Source organism: Myodes glareolus, chromosome 8 (assembly GCF_982192425.1).
Source record: "Myodes glareolus chromosome 8, mMyoGla1.1, whole genome shotgun sequence".
NCBI lineage: Eukaryota > Metazoa > Chordata > Mammalia > Rodentia > Cricetidae > Myodes > Myodes glareolus.
The window spans coordinates 101,124,890-101,143,978 of record NC_142033.1 but is presented as its reverse complement, the minus strand read 5'-3'; the positions used below and the strand labels follow the sequence as shown (position 1 = coordinate 101,143,978).

General features: G+C 49.8%; 3 protein-coding genes across 5 annotated transcripts in view; 2 read left to right on the top strand and 1 right to left on the bottom strand.

Annotated features, from left to right (window-relative positions):
• Positions 1-11,504, top strand: part of LOC125395805 (scaffold attachment factor B1) — a 28,513-nt gene extending 17,009 nt beyond the window's left edge. The window contains exons 8-21 of one of the 2 annotated variants that reach the window (XM_087909262.1): positions 168-217; positions 986-1,080; positions 6,443-6,592; positions 6,669-6,751; positions 6,929-7,068; positions 7,151-7,239; positions 8,183-8,289; positions 8,714-9,004; positions 9,312-9,449; positions 9,528-9,570; positions 10,515-10,630; positions 10,769-10,875; positions 11,007-11,073; positions 11,195-11,504. In XM_087909262.1, coding sequence (XP_087765388.1) covers positions 168-217; positions 986-1,080; positions 6,443-6,592; positions 6,669-6,751; positions 6,929-7,068; positions 7,151-7,239; positions 8,183-8,289; positions 8,714-9,004; positions 9,312-9,449; positions 9,528-9,570; positions 10,515-10,630; positions 10,769-10,875; positions 11,007-11,073; positions 11,195-11,324 — 1,606 coding nt within the window. In that variant the 3' untranslated portion in view covers positions 11,325-11,504. The remainder of the gene's footprint in view (positions 1-167; positions 218-985; positions 1,081-6,442; positions 6,593-6,668; positions 6,752-6,928; positions 7,069-7,150; positions 7,240-8,182; positions 8,290-8,713; positions 9,005-9,311; positions 9,450-9,527; positions 9,571-10,514; positions 10,631-10,768; positions 10,876-11,006; positions 11,074-11,194) is intronic. The other variant, XM_087909263.1, reaches the window with a different exon arrangement.
• A 1,391-nt stretch (positions 11,505-12,895) lies between these two features.
• Positions 12,896-14,862, bottom strand: Micos13 (mitochondrial contact site and cristae organizing system subunit 13). 2 transcript variants are annotated; one of them, XM_048427499.3, is made up of 4 exons: positions 14,553-14,842; positions 13,890-14,067; positions 13,692-13,746; positions 12,896-13,123 (listed from the first exon to the last, which is right to left on the bottom strand). In XM_048427499.3, exons 1-4 carry the CDS (start codon positions 14,579-14,581, stop codon positions 13,026-13,028), a joined length of 360 nt encoding a protein of 119 aa, XP_048283456.1. In that variant the 5' UTR covers positions 14,582-14,842; the 3' UTR covers positions 12,896-13,025. The 2 variants fall into 2 exon arrangements, with proteins under 2 accessions (XP_048283456.1, XP_085548483.1); XM_085692357.2 differs by lacking the exon at positions 12,896-13,123 and having other exon boundaries at positions 13,217-13,746; positions 14,553-14,862.
• Positions 14,863-18,246: 3,384 nt separating this feature from the next.
• Positions 18,247-19,082, top strand: Rpl36 (ribosomal protein L36). The gene is made up of 4 exons (XM_087909265.1): positions 18,247-18,382; positions 18,504-18,598; positions 18,721-18,855; positions 18,942-19,082. The coding sequence occupies exons 2-4, from the start codon at positions 18,506-18,508 to the stop codon at positions 19,029-19,031; spliced, it is 318 nt and encodes a 105-aa protein (XP_087765391.1). The 5' UTR covers positions 18,247-18,382; positions 18,504-18,505; the 3' UTR covers positions 19,032-19,082.
• Positions 19,083-19,089: the final 7 nt, after the last annotated feature.

The window sequence follows — 19,089 nt, the reverse complement described above, 5'->3', positions numbered from 1 at the left end:
TGGGTATGAAATCTTATGTTAGGTCAGATTTCCAAAACATGTTTGTTGGGGTGTCCTTTTTGAGAGCTAAGTGCCGGGTAGGTATGCAGCTTTGGCGGGTTCTTAGGGCTGCGGGTTTGTCTCTTGCTGCTACAGCCCCCTTGAATGACACTGTCTCTTGTCTCTAGTTCTGTTGAAGAAGACTCGGACACAAAGAGGCTTTCCCGTGAGGAGAAGGGTAGGTCCTCTAGTACACCAGTCTCCTGGAGTGCATAGGCCTCAAGTTCACCATGGCCTGTTTCCCTTTACACGCACACATGCATCCCACCACAGCTGGCAGGTGCTGCGGCCCCTTGTTAAAGTCACTTGCTGAGGGCTGGAGAGATGGCTCAGAGGTTAAGAGCATTGCCTGATCTTCCAAAGGTCCTGAGTTCAATTCCCAGCAACCACATGGTGGCTCACAACCATCTGTAATGAGGTCTGGTGCCCTCTTCTGGCCTGCAGACATACACACAGACAGAATATTGTATGCATAATAAATAAATATTTTTTTAAAAAAAAGTCACTTGCTGAGTGGGTTCAGTGGCTCAGGCCCTTCTTCCAATCACTTGGTAGGCAGATGCACAGGGAGGGGGACTGACAAGTTCCAGGCCAGCTAAGGTACCTGTCTCAAATAAAAGTTTGCAGGCTGAGAAATGCCATAAACCAGCCTACAGTTCTGACCATGCAGGGGCTAGCTGGGGAGGGGAGGCACAACATGGGCTTGGAAAAGGTGGCAAGGAAGGACAGTGCCATGCTGCAGTGGCTACTTTATGAGCAGAAGCCATCTTGGGCTGAGATCAGTTCAGCTGTTCACACTGACTGGTCCTTGATGTCCTGGCATCCTTTTTTAGTGTCAATACATAGATGCCATTGGGCCCTGGGCACATGCCTGAAGTTCTGGGGATGGCTGAGCTCTGGAGTTCTCTGCATGTTGAGGTTCTGACCAGAACTTCCCTTTGCACAGGTCGCAGCAGCTGTGGTAGGAATTTCTGGGTCAGTGGCCTTTCGTCTACAACTAGAGCCACTGATCTGAAGAACCTATTCAGCAGATATGGGAAGGTGAGCCACCGCTGCCCAAGAGCCAAGAGCAAGCAGAGACGACCTTGCTTTTACTAAATGTCAGTCGTTCTATTTTTCCCATAAAGACTCGGGAGCCGGATGCTGGGGTGAGAGCCTGCCAGCTCAGAGAGGCTTAGACAGCACCCAGCTGACCTTCCTCTTCTGCCCTTGTTCCTTGTCTTCTACTATCTTAATCAGGTCCTCTCTTCATGTCCATCCCTTCCACTTGTGTGTGTCTCTCTCTCCACCCTCCTGACTCCTTCTTACTCTTTATGGTTTTTTCTTAATAGTCATATGTTCCTTCCTTTTAACTGGTTGCTTACTCTGCCTCTAAACCTGTAATTGACTTTAATCCTGTTTACAATATTCAAGTAGAAAGCTCTTGTATTAAAGATGTGTGCTAGGACTGAGCTGCTCAGCTAGAAACGGATTTTTCCAATAAATAACACAGTCTCAGGGTTCACAGTGTGATCAAGCATCCTGCGATATTTCCCCTTTTATCAAAAGGAAAAGGAAAGGTTTTAAACTTTAACAGCAAAATTTTACAGTAATGAAGCTACTTCTGCCAAACTTTCCGGTGTCTAGCTTGATTGTATTTAGCAGTTTTAGGATTAAGTATTTTTGAATTGAAATTTCTGTAAATGTTCATGTCAGTCTTGTATGAGCTCAGCAATTTGAATGTCCTTATCAGTTTATAATACGAAGTTGAGTGGTGTTTGTCAGCTTAGTGGCAGACCTAGCTAGAACACAGCAGTCAGCCCAAAGGTGTCCCCTGTTTAGGACCTGGTGGCAGAAGAGGTCTGGGACAGTTTCACCCAGTGATTAATTTACCACAATTCAGGTGGATTTGTCATTGCAGAACCCCATCATCTTCAAAGGTTATTGTTAGGAATGGTCACGTGTTGGAGGACGAGGGCCTGCTTGTTTGTCCTGGCCGCCTAGCTAGCTTAGCCCCGAAATGAGCACACAGAATTTGTATTACTTAAATCACTGCTTGGCCCATTAGTTAGCCTCTTATTGGCTAACTCTCACGTCTTGATTTAACCAATTTCTATTAATCTGTGTATTGCCACATGACAGTGGCTTACTGGGAAAGATTCAGTATGTCTGTCTCTGGCGGCCCAATGGTGTTCCTCTCTACTCCGCCTTTCTTCCTCCCAGCATTCAGTTCTGTCTTCCCCGCCTACCTAAGTTCTGCCATATCATCTAGGCCAAGGCAGTTTCTTTATTCATTAACTAATTAAACTCAACACACAAACTGAAGGAACTCCTACACCTACACCAGTCATGGTTCAAAACTGAAAACATCTGTAGCAGATCTCTGAAAGGTTGAGGACCACAATCTTTTAAGAACATCCGAGGTACATGAACTTAGTTCCTAGTTGCCTGCTTCAGACTCCAACCCAAAAACACATACAGGAAGCTAGAGGAGTTTATTCCTAGATTAGTTAGTACTCTGTATGACTACTAGTATCCTGACAGAAAGTTCACGTACATGTCATAATTTTAGAGATCTTGAGATAATATTTCAAATTTAAGAAAAGTTTTATAGAGAGTCAAAACCAAAAGATTATGAGATTAGTGGCAACAGAATCATCCCTTAAGTTTGGTTTTTCTTCTTTTCATACCAGTTGGTTTTTCTGATAAGAGACAGATTTTGGATTTTTCTTTAAGAAGAGTGCATGGCTTTACAGGAGAGAGAGCTACACTCCAGCTCCATCAAAGCCAGTTTTAATTTTTGATTGAAGTGGGGCCACTTAAAGACTGTTTGCCACAGTAGTGGGCAGCAGAGACAAAAATTTGGGAATTTACCTTGGCTGGCCAGCCTTATGGAAGAAAGAAAGAAGGGAGTGCCTGGCTGGGAGTCCCATCCCTGGCACACTTGAGTGGTTGTCGGGCAAGACGGTGTGGCATGGGTGCTGGTGCTCTGAACTGGGTTTTCAGGCCAGTCAGCTAGAGGTGGGTGATAACCACTTGACCAGTGTATTCCTTTTTGGGGGGTCATTTCTCATGATGATCCATCCTTTTTCTTCAAATGTTTCACTTGTCTTGTGGTCTCCAGACCACTTGTGTAGTGTACCTGTAATGTACTTTATGTTGTTATATGAAAAAAACTGTTTTACTGGAGACATATTCTGGAACATGGTCAGTCTTAATTTGTACAGATATCACCATAATAATCATAATTTCTACTAAATAAATAATCATGGAATCCGCCTTTTCAGAACTTAAAGCAGTTGCCCATTGAAATCCTGAAGATCTATCTGAGTTATGTGCACATATTTTATTTTCCCAAACTCTGCACAGTGAAACACATCCATGTGCCAAATTTTATTTCTTTGAGTACCCTTTGTGTTACTTTCTACATGTAATAGAGTTTGGTTATGTGAAGAACAAGTAAGACATTTCCTTATAATTTCCTTGACTTGCTGCCAAGTGATAGAAAAGAAATCTTTCTTCAAGTCTTTGCTGTTAACATAGTGTATTTAATGAAATTCTTAGACTTCTACCACATTTCCTATTAATAGCTGATCAGTTTTATCATTACCTTGTGCTAGAGGACCTGGTAAGCCATATGGGATCTGATAGGTTTGTTATACATAAAGGAAAGCTTCTATTTCTGATTACTTGTTGTAGGTGAATAAATAGTGAAGTTAATTCTGAATTATTTGGAATAAGTTCAGCTGTTTGAATATGTGAAACCATTCTTCTGTATATTGAGAGTGAGTAGCTATATTAAGATATTGAGAAAATTCTAATAATACTATAAGTGCATACATCTCTAATTTATGAACTGAATCATAAAGACTTTGAGCCACTTATTTCTCCTGACTTAAAACCCATGTTTCTTGGTTTATTTGCATCACCACGGAAAGTAGGGGCTCCAGAAATTGGTATCCCTTTTACTGTATCAGGGAGAATCCAATTGGCTCTTTTTATAAACTGAAAACTCTTGGTTTTGGGATATTTCTTGCCAAATCTTTCCCCAAAATTACTGTAAGCTCTTTACCATTGTTCATTTTCTACCCATAATGAGGCAGTTTCAGTATTAGTAAAATTACCACAGTTTCCACCATGTCTATTCCTACTAATTGAGAAAAATCTCAGTTTTGCTTTCAGAATCAATTCAACAGGCATTCCTGAAGTCTTTGAATTGCTTTGTGGATGAATTTCTACAATGCCGACAGGGAGTGATTGAATCAAATGAGATAGTGGGGCCTGTAGGAAGCCCTCAGACCCCTAGCTGGTCTGCATTCATTAGTCCAGTGCTGGCCTTCGGCAGACCTTCTGCTCCAGAAGACTGGTGACCCCTGTTCCGGCTCTAGGAGCGCCTTGCATACAGTCCTTTTCAAATGACTTTGCTTACCACAATTAAAACATGTCATTTTTATTTTTCTTAAAACTTTTAAAAGTTACTTCCCCATCAGAGTAGCATCATAAACGTCTATTGATGTTGCCTTTGAAAACCTAATCACCTTTTTGTATTTTGAATTAGCATTTTCAAAAATGAAAGATTCAATTAATATTTGTCTGACTTCTGGATCTAATACTATTATGTTTACAGCGGAAGTCAGTGTTTGCAAGAAAATCAGTGAAGGCTTGTTTTTGGACTTACCTAATTTTAGTAAATGACTTAGATGTCTTTCCTGATTCTCCAACCCTGTTTGAAGCAGTCAAAGCTGCTAAAGAACATAGTACCAGGGTGTGGATCATCAAATTCAAGCTGTCTTTGTAAATCTGAATGTTGATCTTCACCTAGCAACTGATCTTGAGAAATATTAAGACCTCTAACCTTATTTCACTATTCTATGACCTTATGATCTTCTTTCTACCGTGTTAGTCATTGCACCTGAGGACCAGCTCTCTAATATTACTGTTGCCAAATCTCTCCAGTCTTGGTGGATAATTCTATTCTGAGTTGCCCATGAGTTTAACACCTGCTTCACATAGGGTGAATGCATACCATATGAAATGACTATTTCCTTAAGTCTCTTGAAATCTAACATTCTACAGAATCCCAAGTCAACTTCTGCATAGCCTTGGGGATCTCTGTCATCTGCTGGTAGTGTTTTATAGTGACTGGTTAAACTAAAATTGGGTTTCTGATAACCTTGGGTCTCTCCTCTTCAGTTTCATCATGCAGTAGTGTGGTAGATTCTTGTCTAAATTCCTCTGTCTGTGTCTGAGAATTTTCCTTATTTTCATACGTCTTTCTAATGCTTGTATCTTAAATCCACTTTTCATATTTGGCACAAAAAACACTGGCTATTGAGGATAAAATATGAATTACCGATAGTAATTGTAATTGGTATTATGTCAGTCTCAGTTAGGTCATTAATTGTTTCGTTTTCTGCCATTTAGAATACGCCATAATTCCCATCCTTAGGAGAGTTTTTTTTTCTTTTAATATTAATTAACTCTTTTCTTAAGGACTTCCCAGGTGTCTTACCAAACCTGATGACTTCTCATCATTTGTCTACAAGTAGCATGATTACTGTCTGTGTTTGTGCCCCATGTTCGGAGCCAAGTGTAAAATCTCAGTTGTTCAATTTTACCCATAAAGACTTGGAGTCAGATGCTGGGGTGAAAGCCTGCTAACCCAGAGAGGCAGAGGAAGCACCCAGCTGACTTCCTTCTCTGCCCTTGTCCCAGAAACCTCCTGTCTTCTACCATTTCAATCAGGTCCTCTCTTCATGTCCCTTCCCTCCACTTCTTGCGTGTCTCTCTACCCATCCTCCTTTCTTAATCATCCTATGTTCACTTTTTGTCAGCTGGTTGTTTACTCCACCTCTTGACATATGGTTGACTTTATTTAATTCTGTTTACAATATTAAAGCAGAAAGCTCTTGGATTAAAGGTGTGTGCTAGGGATGAATCACACCAAAATTAGAAACAGATTTTTCCAGTAAATAATGGAATCTTAAGGTTTACAATATTATCAGATATCCTGATAACAACAGGACCTGGCTGCACAGGTCTGTGTCCTGGCTTAATCTGGGGACAGACTGGAGCTCCCTGTCAGGACTGGGTTCCACATAGGCCATATTCCGTGAGAGTGGTGCTGTGACCACCAGGTGGTTTCAGAGGACTCACTTAATAAGTGTTTACCATCATCGGTGTTGGTTACTGTTTGTCTACAGCTCTGTGGCTCCGCCAAGACTCAGTCCATGGTATGACTGTCACTTCCATGTGCAGTTTAAACCCTCCCAGTCCCCTTGAGACCCTCTGATGGGTGGCTACACTGTTTCTCCGTGGTGCCTCTAGTAGGGCCTTGGGATGAGGGGAAGTCAGAGCCCCTTCCTTGCTCTGTGATTGCCAGGTCTGTGCCTGCAGTAGTACTGAGGTGGTTTGCTTTCTTCAGGTGGTGGGTGCCAAGGTTGTGACGAATGCCCGCAGTCCTGGAGCTCGCTGTTATGGCTTTGTCACTATGTCCACAGCTGAAGAGGCAACAAAATGCATTAGCCATTTGCACAAGACTGAGCTACATGGCAAAATGATTTCAGTGGAAAAGGTAACTGGCCATGTGCTACAGTGGGGCTGGCACTGGTGCCAGGGCATAGTGGCACTAGCTTTTGACTCTTTTATAGGCCAAAAGTGAGCCTGCTGGCAAGAGAGTACCTGACAGGAGAGATGGAGACAGCAAGAAGGAGAAGGCCAGCACCAGTGACAGGTATTCCTGCAGACCACCAGAGCTGTGCTCTTAACCCTCCCTGCCCACTAGCCACTAGCATGTGCCAAAGATGGCCTTGAACCTTATGCACTCGTGGGCCTCCTCCTTCACCTATGAACTGAGTAGCCGTTGCCTCTTGAATGCTTGCTCTGAGGCTTGTGGGCCACTCACTTCTAGGTCAGCAAACCTGAAGAGGGAGGAGAAAACCGACAGAAAAGACGATGCCAAAAAGGGGGATGATGGGAGCACAGAGAAGACCAAGGACCCGGATGATCAGAAGCCTGGCCCTTCAGAGCGCTCACGGACCACCAAGTCAGGTAGGCAGTGATGCCCGGGTCCCTTCACGCACTAGCCTAAAGCCACCATCTGCATTCAGCTCTTCCCTGCCTCTGCTTACAGGAAGCCGTGGTACCGAGCGCACTGTGGTGATGGACAAGTCCAAAGGTGTGCCTGTCATCAGTGTGAAGACATCTGGGTCCAAAGAGAGAGTGAGTGTCAGACCGACAGCAGGCTCGATGCTCCAGTGATTCGAGGGAAGCTTGTCGCCTTTCAGAACATAGAGAGATGGCGAGGCATCTAGAGTAGCCTGCCTGCTGCTGCTCTCTCTGATGGCCGCCATGTGCTGCCTCCCGTCCCTGCCTCCTGGAAGCCCACTGTTGGGACAGCTGCAGACCTTGGTGGGTTCTGAAGTCTCAGAGCCTGACCACCTTAGTATATGGGTCTGGCATCCCCGAGACCTCCCATCCATGCCAAGCCTCTAGAGGACCACATCATGTGGCGCCGGGCCTGGGTCACAGGGGACTTCTGAAGGCGGGGTCTAGGCTTGGCATGTTTGTAGCAACCCGGGATTCTGAGGATCTCGAAGCCCAGCATGGCTCACTGCTGAGTGAGAAGGAAGGCCTGTTATCTGAGACTTCTGGCCATTCCCACATGCACTGGTGTCTTGAGGTGGCTTTTTACTTCCATCTTACTGAGAGCAGCTAGAAATTGGGAAGGTGAAGGGTGGGCTCCAGGGGGACGTGGGTGGGTCTTGATGGGCCTGAGGAGATGGTACATATGGCCCTGACCGTGAAGGAAGGGCAGATGGGATTTATCAGGAAGGCAGCCACATGTTGCAGGCCAACCATGGCTAAACAGTAAGACACTTGTCTCCAGAAAGTTAGAGTTTCATTGTAATTGGAAAATGTAGAGCAATAGTTCTAACTTAGCCAGCCTGGGGCTCACAACTCAGCACTGCATGCTAGAGGCTGGTATTTCTTGGGGCGGGAGATGATGGGTAGTGACATTATGCCATTTGGAGATATAGGCAGCTCCATTTGAGCCTGTTGTGTTTTTGTTGAGCTCTCCTGTGAGCACCTTCAGTCAGCGACTGTCCCTGTGCCAGGTGCCTCTGTCCCTCCTGCACTAATTCTCTTTCTGTTACTAAACCAGGCCTCCAAAAGCCAGGACCGAAAGTCGGCCAGCCGGGAAAAGCGGTCTGTCGTGTCCTTTGACAAGGTTAAAGATTCCCGAAAGTCCAGAGACTCCGAGTCACGGAGGTGAGCAGGGCTGGAAGGGACAGCCATGGGTGTGTGTGTGAGTGGCTGACTGGCTGGGCACTTTGAGGGCCCTGACTGCCTGCAGTATTTCACCATCTTCAGAGACCTCAGAAAGTGGCCAGCAGGGCAGGGACGGTGGGGATATTCACTTGCCCAGGAAGGATCGGGAAAGGTATACCAGGCATTTGACAGCTGATCACAGCACTGTTGCAGTTTCTAAAGTGGCCCTTGCTTGAGGCAGTGTGTGTGTTTAAAGTGGGCTCTGGGGCACCCAGCTCCGGGCACAATGGGACAGAGCCTGTCTGTGGCTGCTCTGCTGGGAGAAGGGGAAAGGGAGAGGAAGACAGGAGGTGGCAGTGCTGTCCTAGCATGCCCCTAGCTTCTCACATTGAGCCCTCTGCCTTGACTTGCCCTCCTCTTACAGGGAGCGGGAACGCAGTGAGCGGGAGCAGCGGCTGCAGGCACAGTGGGAGCGGGAGGAGCGGGAGAGGCTAGAAATCGCCCGTGAGCGCCTGGCTTTCCACCGCCATCGGCTAGAGCGTGAGCGCATGGAGCGTGAGCGGCTGGAGCGCGAGCGCATGCATGTGGAGCAGGAGCGGAGGCGTGAGCAGGAGCGCATCCACCGTGAGCGAGAGGAGCTGCGACGGCAACAGGAGCTGCGCTATGAGCAGGAGCGCCGGCCAGCCGTGCGCAGGCCTTATGATGTAGATGGCCGGTGAGCAGCCAGAGGTTCAGGTGCGCGGGGCGGGGCAGGGTCTCACTGTCGGACCTAAGGCCAAGCCTGCTGCCTATTGGTGTATGAAGCTATGGTAGAAGGCAGGCAGGTGTCCTATCCTATGAAGTTGCCAGTACTAAAAGGCCAGGACATCCAGCACCCACGGTGGCATTAAGGCAGAGGTGGGGATGTTTGGACCAAGGGTTTGTTACAGCCTCCACAGAAAGCTCTTGCCAGGGACATGGTTGGGACTTGGAGCTGTGCAGGCTCTAGGTGCCTTATGTCCTTGCCTCATACCCCATCACAGGCGTGATGATGCCTACTGGCCAGAAGCCAAACGGGCCGCACTGGATGACCGCTACCACTCAGATTTTGGACGCCAGGACCGCTTCCATGACTTCGACCACAGAGACCGGGGACGCTATCCCAACCACTCTGTGGACAGGTGAGCCTGAGCCATGTTGGGCGGGCTCTGTGCACATAGACCCCTCCCATCTGGTCTCATTGAAATCATGTTTTTTAGGAGAGAAGGTTCAAGGTCGATGATGGGAGACCGAGATGGACAGGTGAGCACGGGGCACTGCTTCAGCTGTGAAAGGGCGGTCCCACTCGCTGCTGCTAGTGCTCACACTGCTACTCTGGAGCCACAGTGCTAGCACCAGCACCCCATTCCCTCCTACACACCTGAGCCACTGCTACCCGAGGGGGGCTTACCCCAGCGCCCCTTGCAACCTTCTGTCCCCTTTTGCTCTCCCACTGTGTCAGGCTTTAGCTGCACAGTGCCACCGTCACTACTGTCTTGCTTACCATCCGCAGACACGTTGGGTTGTCTGCGGCCCTTGGATACACTCATTCCTCAGCCCTGTTATGGTTTGGCTTTGCCACAGGCTACCATCCTGATGTCGCTATTTCCACATAGCTAGTTGTCTCTGTGGGAACCGGTGGCTAGAAGTGGCCTGTATGAGTGTTCATTTGCACATGCAGTTGTCACTCTACAAAGAAGGACAGTGACAATGTCTTCTGACTTAGAGATAGGAAGACAGAGCAAGAGCTGGCCAAGAACGCCAGTGACCAGGACTGTTTGTGGTCAGGCAGGAGACTGGGGGCTTTGGGAGGTGCTCGCTGTGCTTGGCTTCTCTTGGTGTTATCAAGTCTTTCTGCCTTGGCCCTTCAAACAGTTTTGATGAGCCAGTGCTGATCACACTCAGAATCCCACCACTCAGGTAGTTAAGATAGGGGTTACTGACACTGACATACAGTCTTGGCCACAGAGTAAGGCTTTGCGCAAGAGTTCATGTGGGTATCCGTGTGCGGCCACTCTTCTGTTTGGTGTCTCACGTTTGTAAAGCAAGGGTGCTATGCATAGGCCGGGCTCTTTGTAAGGAGCCTTGTGAACCTAACCCTTCATGAAGGAGGACACTGATAGAGGCCACACTCTGCTCCCTGAGCTTTGTATCCTCGCACTTAGAGATCAGAGACAATGCTGACCTCACCCTTTTCTCTGGTCCAGCATTACCCTGAGCGCCATGGAGGACCTGAACGCCACGGCCGGGACTCTCGAGATGGCTGGGGCTATGGCTCCAACAAGAGAATGAGTGAAGGCCGAGGGCTGCCCCCACCTCCCAGGTTTGTGTCCCACTCTCCCAAGGCCTGGACTGGGGGTGGCTGCCAGCCTGACCTGGTGGAGCCTGAACCTCCCAACCACACTGTCTGCTGAGGGCCTGGTGTGTGTGGCAGTGCAGGTCAGAGGGGTCTCTTTCCAAGGGGCAGGCGTGACTGGGGGGAGCACAGTCGGAGACTTGAAGACGACCGGGCGTGGCAGGGCGCAGCTGACGGAGGCATGATGGAGCGTGAGCACAAGAGGTGGCAAGGTGAGAACTAGGTGGAAGCCAGGGGCACTGGCTGAGGAGGGACTGGGGTGGGATAGGGCCAGCTGAGACCAAGCAGCTGTTGGCTCCACACCTGCCAACCTGCCCTCTTGGACTTGTGCCTCATCCTGCAGGAGGTGAGAGGAGCATGTCTGGCCACTCTGGGCCCGGCCACATGATGAACCGTGGTGGCATGTCAGGGTAAGTACTCTACTGCCAGGCAGGAGCAGGGTTGCACTGCAGTGAGTCGGCGACCGCCTGTGGCTTGGGGGAGGCTAAGTCAGGACCTCAGGATAATCAGTGGTCCCGGGCCTCTCCTTAGGCGTGGCAGTTTCGCCCCTGGTGGAGCCTCACGTGGCCATGTGATCCCACGTGGAGGGATGCAGGGAGGCTTTGGAGGACAGAGCCGGGGCAGCAGACCCAGTGACGCGCGCTTCACCCGCCGCTACTGAGCACCTGTGCTGCCCAACTGTGACCTCCGTGTCCTGTCAGGACTTCTCCACCATTGTATAAAGGATTTTTTTTTTTTAATCTGCTGCCATATTGTAGCTTGTTAACAATGTGAATTTGTTTTCATTTGGTTTTTGTTGCTGTTTTTTGTAATAAAGGTGTTTCTGTTCATGTGCCCTTTACTTCAAGCCTGGCCTCTTATTTTCATCAAGAGAGAGAAGTACTGTATAAGCAGCTGTACAAGCTGTGTCCACAGTGCCTAGTCAGTCCCATTCTGTGGCGCCTGTGCTGTGGCCTTGGCACATGGGAAGACAGCCTATTTGGTCCTATGCTGCGAGCTCAGGCTTGGTGAGCATGAAGGACACTCAGGGCTATCCTTCCTGTGCACAGACCTCTAAAAGAACAAAGCTGGCTTCTGGAGGGGGCAGCAGCGGTGTGAGGGGCACAGTGACACGCAGCCCCTGGTTTTAGAGTGTAAGACACATGTCACCAACTCTGGACTTCAGCAGAGTGACAATAAGCCCAATGCTAGGTGCTCTCTGCAGCCCAGGAGTGAACCTAGAAAAGTCCATTGTGATCAGCCAGCCCAAATCCCCTCCATCTGTGCACTGGGTTTCCAGGGTGTTCTGTGAATATACAAATAGCTGTATGACAAAAGCTGTGCCTGGAGGTGACCCAGAGCCCAAAGATGGCTTAGAGTCTTCCCACTTTAGCCCCACCCATTCTGGGCCTGACTGCCAATCACAGCCTTCTCTGACTAAGGCCTCAGACAGCTGATGCAGCCTGTTACATGGTTCCTGGGAAAAGGGACCTTCAGGGGACAAGGTTGGGAGGCCTGAGTGGTTATGATTGGACTGGGCAAGGGGAAAGTCAAGAACTGGTCTGCTTAAATGAAACCCCTGTTGAGGACCTCCCCATGTCCAGGCTTCCCCAACCCTAGTACCTATACTTCATCCTCTCTGAGGGCTAGGGGGATGGTTCAGTGATCCAGTCAGTACCCATGACAGGCATCTCAGGACTGCTTATACACCCAGCTCCAGATAGGACCCTCCTGGGTAGTGTGGGCAGTCCACACACATACATGCACACATGCACACAGGGAAGCACCGCTAGTCAGTACTTTTGACAAAATAGTCACCTGGGAAGAGGGACACTAAGGAAATGCCTCCATCAGATGGGCCTGTGAGGCATCTTCGTGAATAATGGCTGATGTGTGAGGGGCAGTAAACAGCACCACCCTGGGCTGGTGAAGGAGCACCCCCCACCCCAACATGAACATCCATGACCTCTGCTTCAGTGCTGTCTCCAGGTCTGCCCGACTTCCCTCAGCAACGGGGTGTGGCCTGAGGAACAAGCTGCTGAAACAAACCCTGTCCTGCCTGAGCAGCTTTCAGGCGTAATGCTTTATCACAGAAATAGAAACCCTAAGACACAGTTTTTTAAAATTGAAAACAAAAAACCTATCTGGGCTCCAAGCTTTACATCTGGAACACAAAGATCCCCATTGGTTCGGACCCCCAAAAGCCCAGGTGATCCAGTTTCCTCCAGTCCACTCCATTCTACCAGAACACGGTTGGGGAGTATCTCAAGTCCTTTATTGGACCAGCAATGCTGGAAGCTGCCCTCAGAGTGAGGTCCCCACTGTGGTTGAGTCTGTGGCATCCTGGTCTTGACCCCCATAATGCTGGGACAAGTGGCATCTGTTACTTGGTGTATTCTTTCACGTACTCCCAGCCCTCTTTGGAGTATTCTCGGGCCTTGGTGGGGGCCACTGACAAAGCTGCCATGACGGAAATGATGCCTGTAGGGACAGTGCATGGGTGCCAATGAGACCCCACTTTCACAGCCGAAAAGTGGTAGCTGGAGCAGCAGGAGTGGGGTCACCCCTTCCCTACACGTTTCTCAGATGGTTTTTTTTTATTTACTTTATCATGTATACAATATTCTGTCTGTGGCCAGAAGAGGGCACCAGACCCCATTACAGATGGTTGTGAGCCACCATGTGATTGCTGGGAATTGAACTCAGGACCTTTGGAAGAGCAGGTAATGCTCTTAACCTCTGAGCCATCTCTCCAGCCCCTGATGGTTTTGTTTTTAGACAGGATTTTTCTTTGTAGTCGTGGTTGTCCTAGAATTCACTTGGTAGACCAAGTTAGCCTGGAATTAAAATCTTCTGCCTCTGCTTCCCAAATGCTAAAGACACCAGCATGTGCCACCAAGCCCAGTCATTTCTACTTAGCTTCATAGGTGACATACAGGCACACAAACAGATAAACTGGGAGGAATGGGAAGGAACAGCAAGGCAAACAGGGCTGGGACCAGGGCTGGCATGTCCAGGTATCCCCCAAACAAGGGCACAGGGGGCCTACCTGAGTTCCAGGAGTCACGGAAGTTCGGAAAGTTAATCTTTGGAGGGGCTGGGAGCTGGGAAGAAAGAGGAGGAGCACAGGGCTGGTGCGTGGGGATAGGTCACAGCCTTGTCACCCAAACCCAGCAACATAAACTCAACCAAGTAGGAGCGGTGGGGTACCAAGGCCAACCATAACCGGCCTGAGTCCCAGCCATACCTGTGGCATCTCCAGACCCGTCTGCTGGCACACATACTGGCTGAACTGGTACATTGCTGGTGGCACCACCTCCTCGGCCTTCCGTAGCGCAGCTTCGCTCTTGTCGCTGGGCCCCAGCAGCTCCTGGTCATAAACAAGGTAAACTGCTCCCCCCGCCACACTTCCCTTGATGAGGAACCTAGGAGAGACAGGCAGGGACAGAAGCTGTGGCGGCAGGGTCGCCATCCGGGGACACCCTGGGTGGTCAGGGAACAAGGATCATTCATTTTGCCTTGTGTGACACGAGTTTTAAACCAAGTCTTAAAGTAAGAGACAGTGAATCGTTCGAAATCCTGCCGACATCAGGAGACACCGGACATAAAACCTTCCAGGGAGACCAAGGGAACTTCATGTCACTCATGCTCCGGAGAGGGGGTAAGGGCAAGATTTCCCACGAGTCCCCATTATACATAAGTGAAAACTGAAGCTGTAAGTGACAAGTTGGGAGGTAGGAGAGGCGATCCAGTTAGCTTTGCCAATGAGTCTGTTTCCCTACACGGGCCGTGAGAAGGGGTCCAGATGCAACCGGAAGTGAGGAGTCGCAGGACACCAAGCCGCAAGGTACAGACGCTTGCAGCACGGAACTTTCCCGAAGGCTCAGGACCCACCCGAGTCTCCACGCACCTCATTAGCGACCACACTCGAGCCACCATGGTCTGTCTCTCGTTTCACTCCCCGCGCAAGGGCACGCAATTCACCCGCCGCTTCCGGTAAGCGAAGCTGCTGAGTCTCCTGGGAAATGTAGTCCCCGCAAAGGACTCTGGGAGCGACAATCGGGTTAGATTCAGTCTTTCCAGGACCTTGGTTGTGGCAATTTCTTCAAGGAAATGTAGTCGGGAGGCGCTAGGCCGCGAAGACTCCCGGGAAATGTAGTTTGGAGGGACGATGGACGGAGCCCTCAGAGGACGCAGACGAGATCCCCGCGCCTGCGCGAAGGATTGAGCGTCCTGAGGGGAAGTCAGCGTAGGCGGCGGTTGCCACGGCAACGGGAGGGCGGTATTGCGCCAGAAAAGTGAGTTCCATTTACGTCTAGGGGTGTGGCTTTCACCTAGAGGGCGTGGCAGAGGCCGCGGCTAGCTGGTAGGACTCTGACGGAGGTTGCTTGCTGCCAGGGTGTTTTGTACCTGCAAGCCCGGAGGTTCGGGGTCACGTAATACAGGGTTGGCGGTGGGTAGTCCGGGGTTAGATGGGGCAAAGAAGCAGCAGGTAACCAAAGGGATGATCCTGTAAGGCTATGAGATGGGGGAAACAGGTCTGAGTGGATAAGTGGTTGCTGGAGGCCGTAGCAGGGGATTCATGCCCCTTTATCCAGCGTGGAACTTGAGAACCCCGAAATCATGGAGCAGAGAGTTCTTCGAGAGTTTGAATGCTACAATCCTACATTCACTGTGCTGCTGCAGGCACAGGCTCATCCACGTCCACCTCTCCAGCCCTCCGCACACCTTGTTGGCTTACTATGGTCCTAGCCTGGAAGTTTCACAGGTTCACACTGAAAGCGGGAAGGTGGGTATATGAGGAAGATGTGTGGACTTTGCAACACAGTACAGATTCTCCTTGTGCAATCTCAGTCTTTTGGATTTGGGAAACTTCTTCTCCTTGTCTTCTGGACTTCGGTAGAAATTCAAAGATAAGAAAGACCTGTGTTGTGGCTGGAGAGGTGGCTCAGAGGTTAAGAACACTGGCTGCTCTTCCAGAGGACCTGGGTTCAATTCCCACCAACCACATGGCAACTCCAATTGTCTGTAACTACAGTTCTAAGAGATCTGACACACACAGATATATACACAGCCAAAACACCAGTGTTCGTTAACTAAGTAAAATATTTTTAAAAAGAAATAAAGAGCTGTGTCATTTTTTTGTGGAGACCCATTGTCATAGTTTTTCTTTTCTTTTCTTTTCTTTTTCGTAGTTGCTTTTCAATTGCCATGACAATACACTACGGGCAAGACACTATAAGCTATAAAGCGTTTATTGGGTTCCACAGTTTCAGCATGGGAGTCCCTAACCATCATGGCAGGGAGCAGAGCAGCAACAGGCAGACTGACTGGTGCTGGAGCAGCAGCTGAGAGTTTACTTTCCTGTTCACAAGCAGGAGGCAAAGACAAAGAGAGAATGCTGGGAATGGTGTGGGCTCTTGCAACTTCAAAGTACACCCCAGTGTCACCCCCCACCTCAATAGAGGTGCACCCCTCACCCTTCCTAAACAGTTCCACCAACTGGGGAACAGGTAATCAAACATATGAGACTATGGGGACCATTCTCATTCAAATATATCCATGACCCCCAGATTCTTCATATTTATAGGTTGTTTTTTTTCTAACACAGGGTTGGGTTTTTTTTCTTTTTTTTCTTTTTTTTTCTTTTTCTGTGTATCTGGCTGTCCTGGAATTCGTTATGTAGAGATTCACCTACCTGGGCCTCCTCAGTGCTGGGATTAAAGCCCAATGTTCCCCCACGACTTGGAGAATCTATCCCGACACTTTCACCCAGAACTAAAGCAAACCAGCCTTTCTGACTGAGAGGTAAAAGGATGTGGGTAGGAAGAATCTAGAACAACATCTCAAGGTAGCGTGTGAATTGGCAGTAGTACCTAGAAGTTGACCTTTGGCCCTAAGGATTGAAAGAATTAAATTACATTAAGAAAAGCGTTCCAAGCAGAGAAGGGAGCCATGTCAGATTGAGCAGGGACCCTTTATTCTAAATGCACCCAGGAAGGGAAGTGTCTCTCCCAGAGGCCTCCGACTTCCTTGTGATCTTGGGAAGATCTGTTTCTCCCCTGGCAAAGTGACCACAGGAATGTACCTTGCAGTGTGTTATGGTGTGGTGCTTGCTCAGAAACCCGCAGAAGTCAGAAACAGGAGTGAACCTCCACTGGCGGGTGGAGCCCTGAGTACCTCGAAGGTCTTCTACAACTTTCTCAGAACTGAAGCTTGCATGTTGGACCTTATGCCCCGCCCCTGCCCACCTTGGCCACGCCCCCTAGCGGCCGCTCTTTTCTCCCCGCCCTCCTGCGCCTGTGTTCTAGACCCCGCCCCCTCCTCACGTTGGACCCGCCTGAGCCGCGACGATGGGTTCAGCCACCCTAGGGTCCGGCCCTACTGGTACCCAGGCCTCAGCTGACGACCACGTCCTCCCACCTTGGCTACACCCTGGTCCCGCCCCTCCGTGTCGGCCCTCCCACTGCGGCCTGCTGACTACCTTAGCCCTCTGCACGTGGTTCATAGACACACATGCAGGCAAAACATCTATATATGAAAATCATATATTTTTAATTTTTATTTAGTTTGTTTCTTCGAGGTAAGGTTTCTGTGTATGTCTGGCTATCCTGGAACTCGCTTTTTAGACCAGATTGTCCTTGAATTTAGAGATTCCCCTCTCTTCTGCACCACCGGGTATTAAAAAAGAAAAAAAAAAGTTGTTTTTCGAGACAGGGTTTCTCTGTGAAACAGTCCTGGCTGTCCTGGAACTCACTCTGTATGCCACTTATCTCAGCCTCCCAAGTGTCTCCCAACACCACCCAGTTTTTGTTCAGTTGGTTTTGTTTTGTTTTATTTTGTTTTGTTTTAGTTAGGTACTCATTCAATTTTATGTTTCATCTGCAGGTATGTCTGTGCATCACATGTGTGCATGTTGCCCACGGACGCCAAAGGAGGGCATCAGATGACATGGAACTGTAGTTTCAGAAGTTTTGGAGCCACCATCGTGGATACTTAGAATTGGACCCAGGCCGGGCGGTGGTGACACACGCCTTAATTTTTTTAAAAAAATATTTATTTATTTATTTATTTATTATGTATACAATATTCCGTCTGTGTATATGTCTGCAGGCCTGAAGGGGGCATCAGACCTCATTACAGATGGTTGTGAGCCACCATGTGGTTGCTGGGAATTGAACTCAGGACCTTTGGGAGAGCAGGCAACGCTCTTAACCACTGAGCTATCTCTCCAGCCCCCGACACACGCCTTTAATCCCAGCATTCGGAGGGTGATCTCTGTTGAGGTCTACAAGAGCTAGTTCCAGGACAGGATTCAAAGCTACAGAGAAACCCTGTCTCGAAAAACAAAACAAAACAAAACAAAAACAAACAAATAAAAAGAATTGGACCCTTGTTCTTTGGAAGGAAATCAAGTACTCTTAAACCTCTGCGCTATCTCTAGCCAATAATAAAAACTTTAAACTGTTGTTTTTTTGTTTTGTTTTGTTTCTTTAACTGTCAGAGAGTAACTCGCATTAACAGATAGCAAGAGGGGAGTTTGGAGTTCGAGCTCCCAGCCTAAAGGAAGACCTAAGGCCGCAGCCAAGGCCGCCCTCCGTGGTCGCCGGAGCCTCCGGCCACCAGACGGCGCACGCGGCGCGTCTGCCTCTCTGGCCGCAGCGGCGATCGAGAGGCCGATATCCCAGGGTTCCGCGCGGTGCCGTCCTTCCTGTCGCGGCCGCCATTGGAGAGGAGCAGGTAAGTGGAGCTCTTCAAGGGGGCATCCGCCGCCATCGGGGCTCCCGGGCGGCGGAGCGAGTCGGGAGCGGGCGGGCAGGCGGGCCGAGGGCCGGGTGTCAGCTGCCGTGTCGTCCTGCAGCCATGGCCCTGCGCTACCCCATGGCCGTGGGCCTCAACAAGGGCCACAAGGTGACGAAGAACGTGAGCCAGCCGAGGCACAGCCGGCGGCGCGGGGTGAGTATGGGGCGCGGGCGGGCGCCGGGTGCCCTGCGGGGTGAATGCGGGGCGCGGGCGGGCTCAGGGTCAGAGTGGGGCGGCGGAAGCGCGTCTCTGACCTCGTCCCGGGGTCCCCGCAGCGCCTCACAAAGCACACCAAGTTCGTGCGGGACATGATCCGGGAGGTGTGTGGCTTCGCGCCCTACGAGCGGCGCGCCATGGAGCTGCTCAAGGTGTCCAAGGACAAGCGCGCGCTCAAGTTCATCAAGAAGCGGGTAGGCGGCGCGGAGGGCCGGCGGGCGGGCGGGCGCGGCCATGGCTATTGCTGCAGTGCCCCAGGGTGACGCGCGTCTCCCCACAGGTGGGCACGCACATACGCGCCAAGAGGAAGCGGGAGGAGTTGAGCAACGTGCTGGCCGCCATGAGGAAGGCGGCGGCCAAGAAGGACTGATTCCCCCTCCCCCCCCCCCCCCCCGTTCCCAATAAACGATTCTGTGGCGCAGATCGTG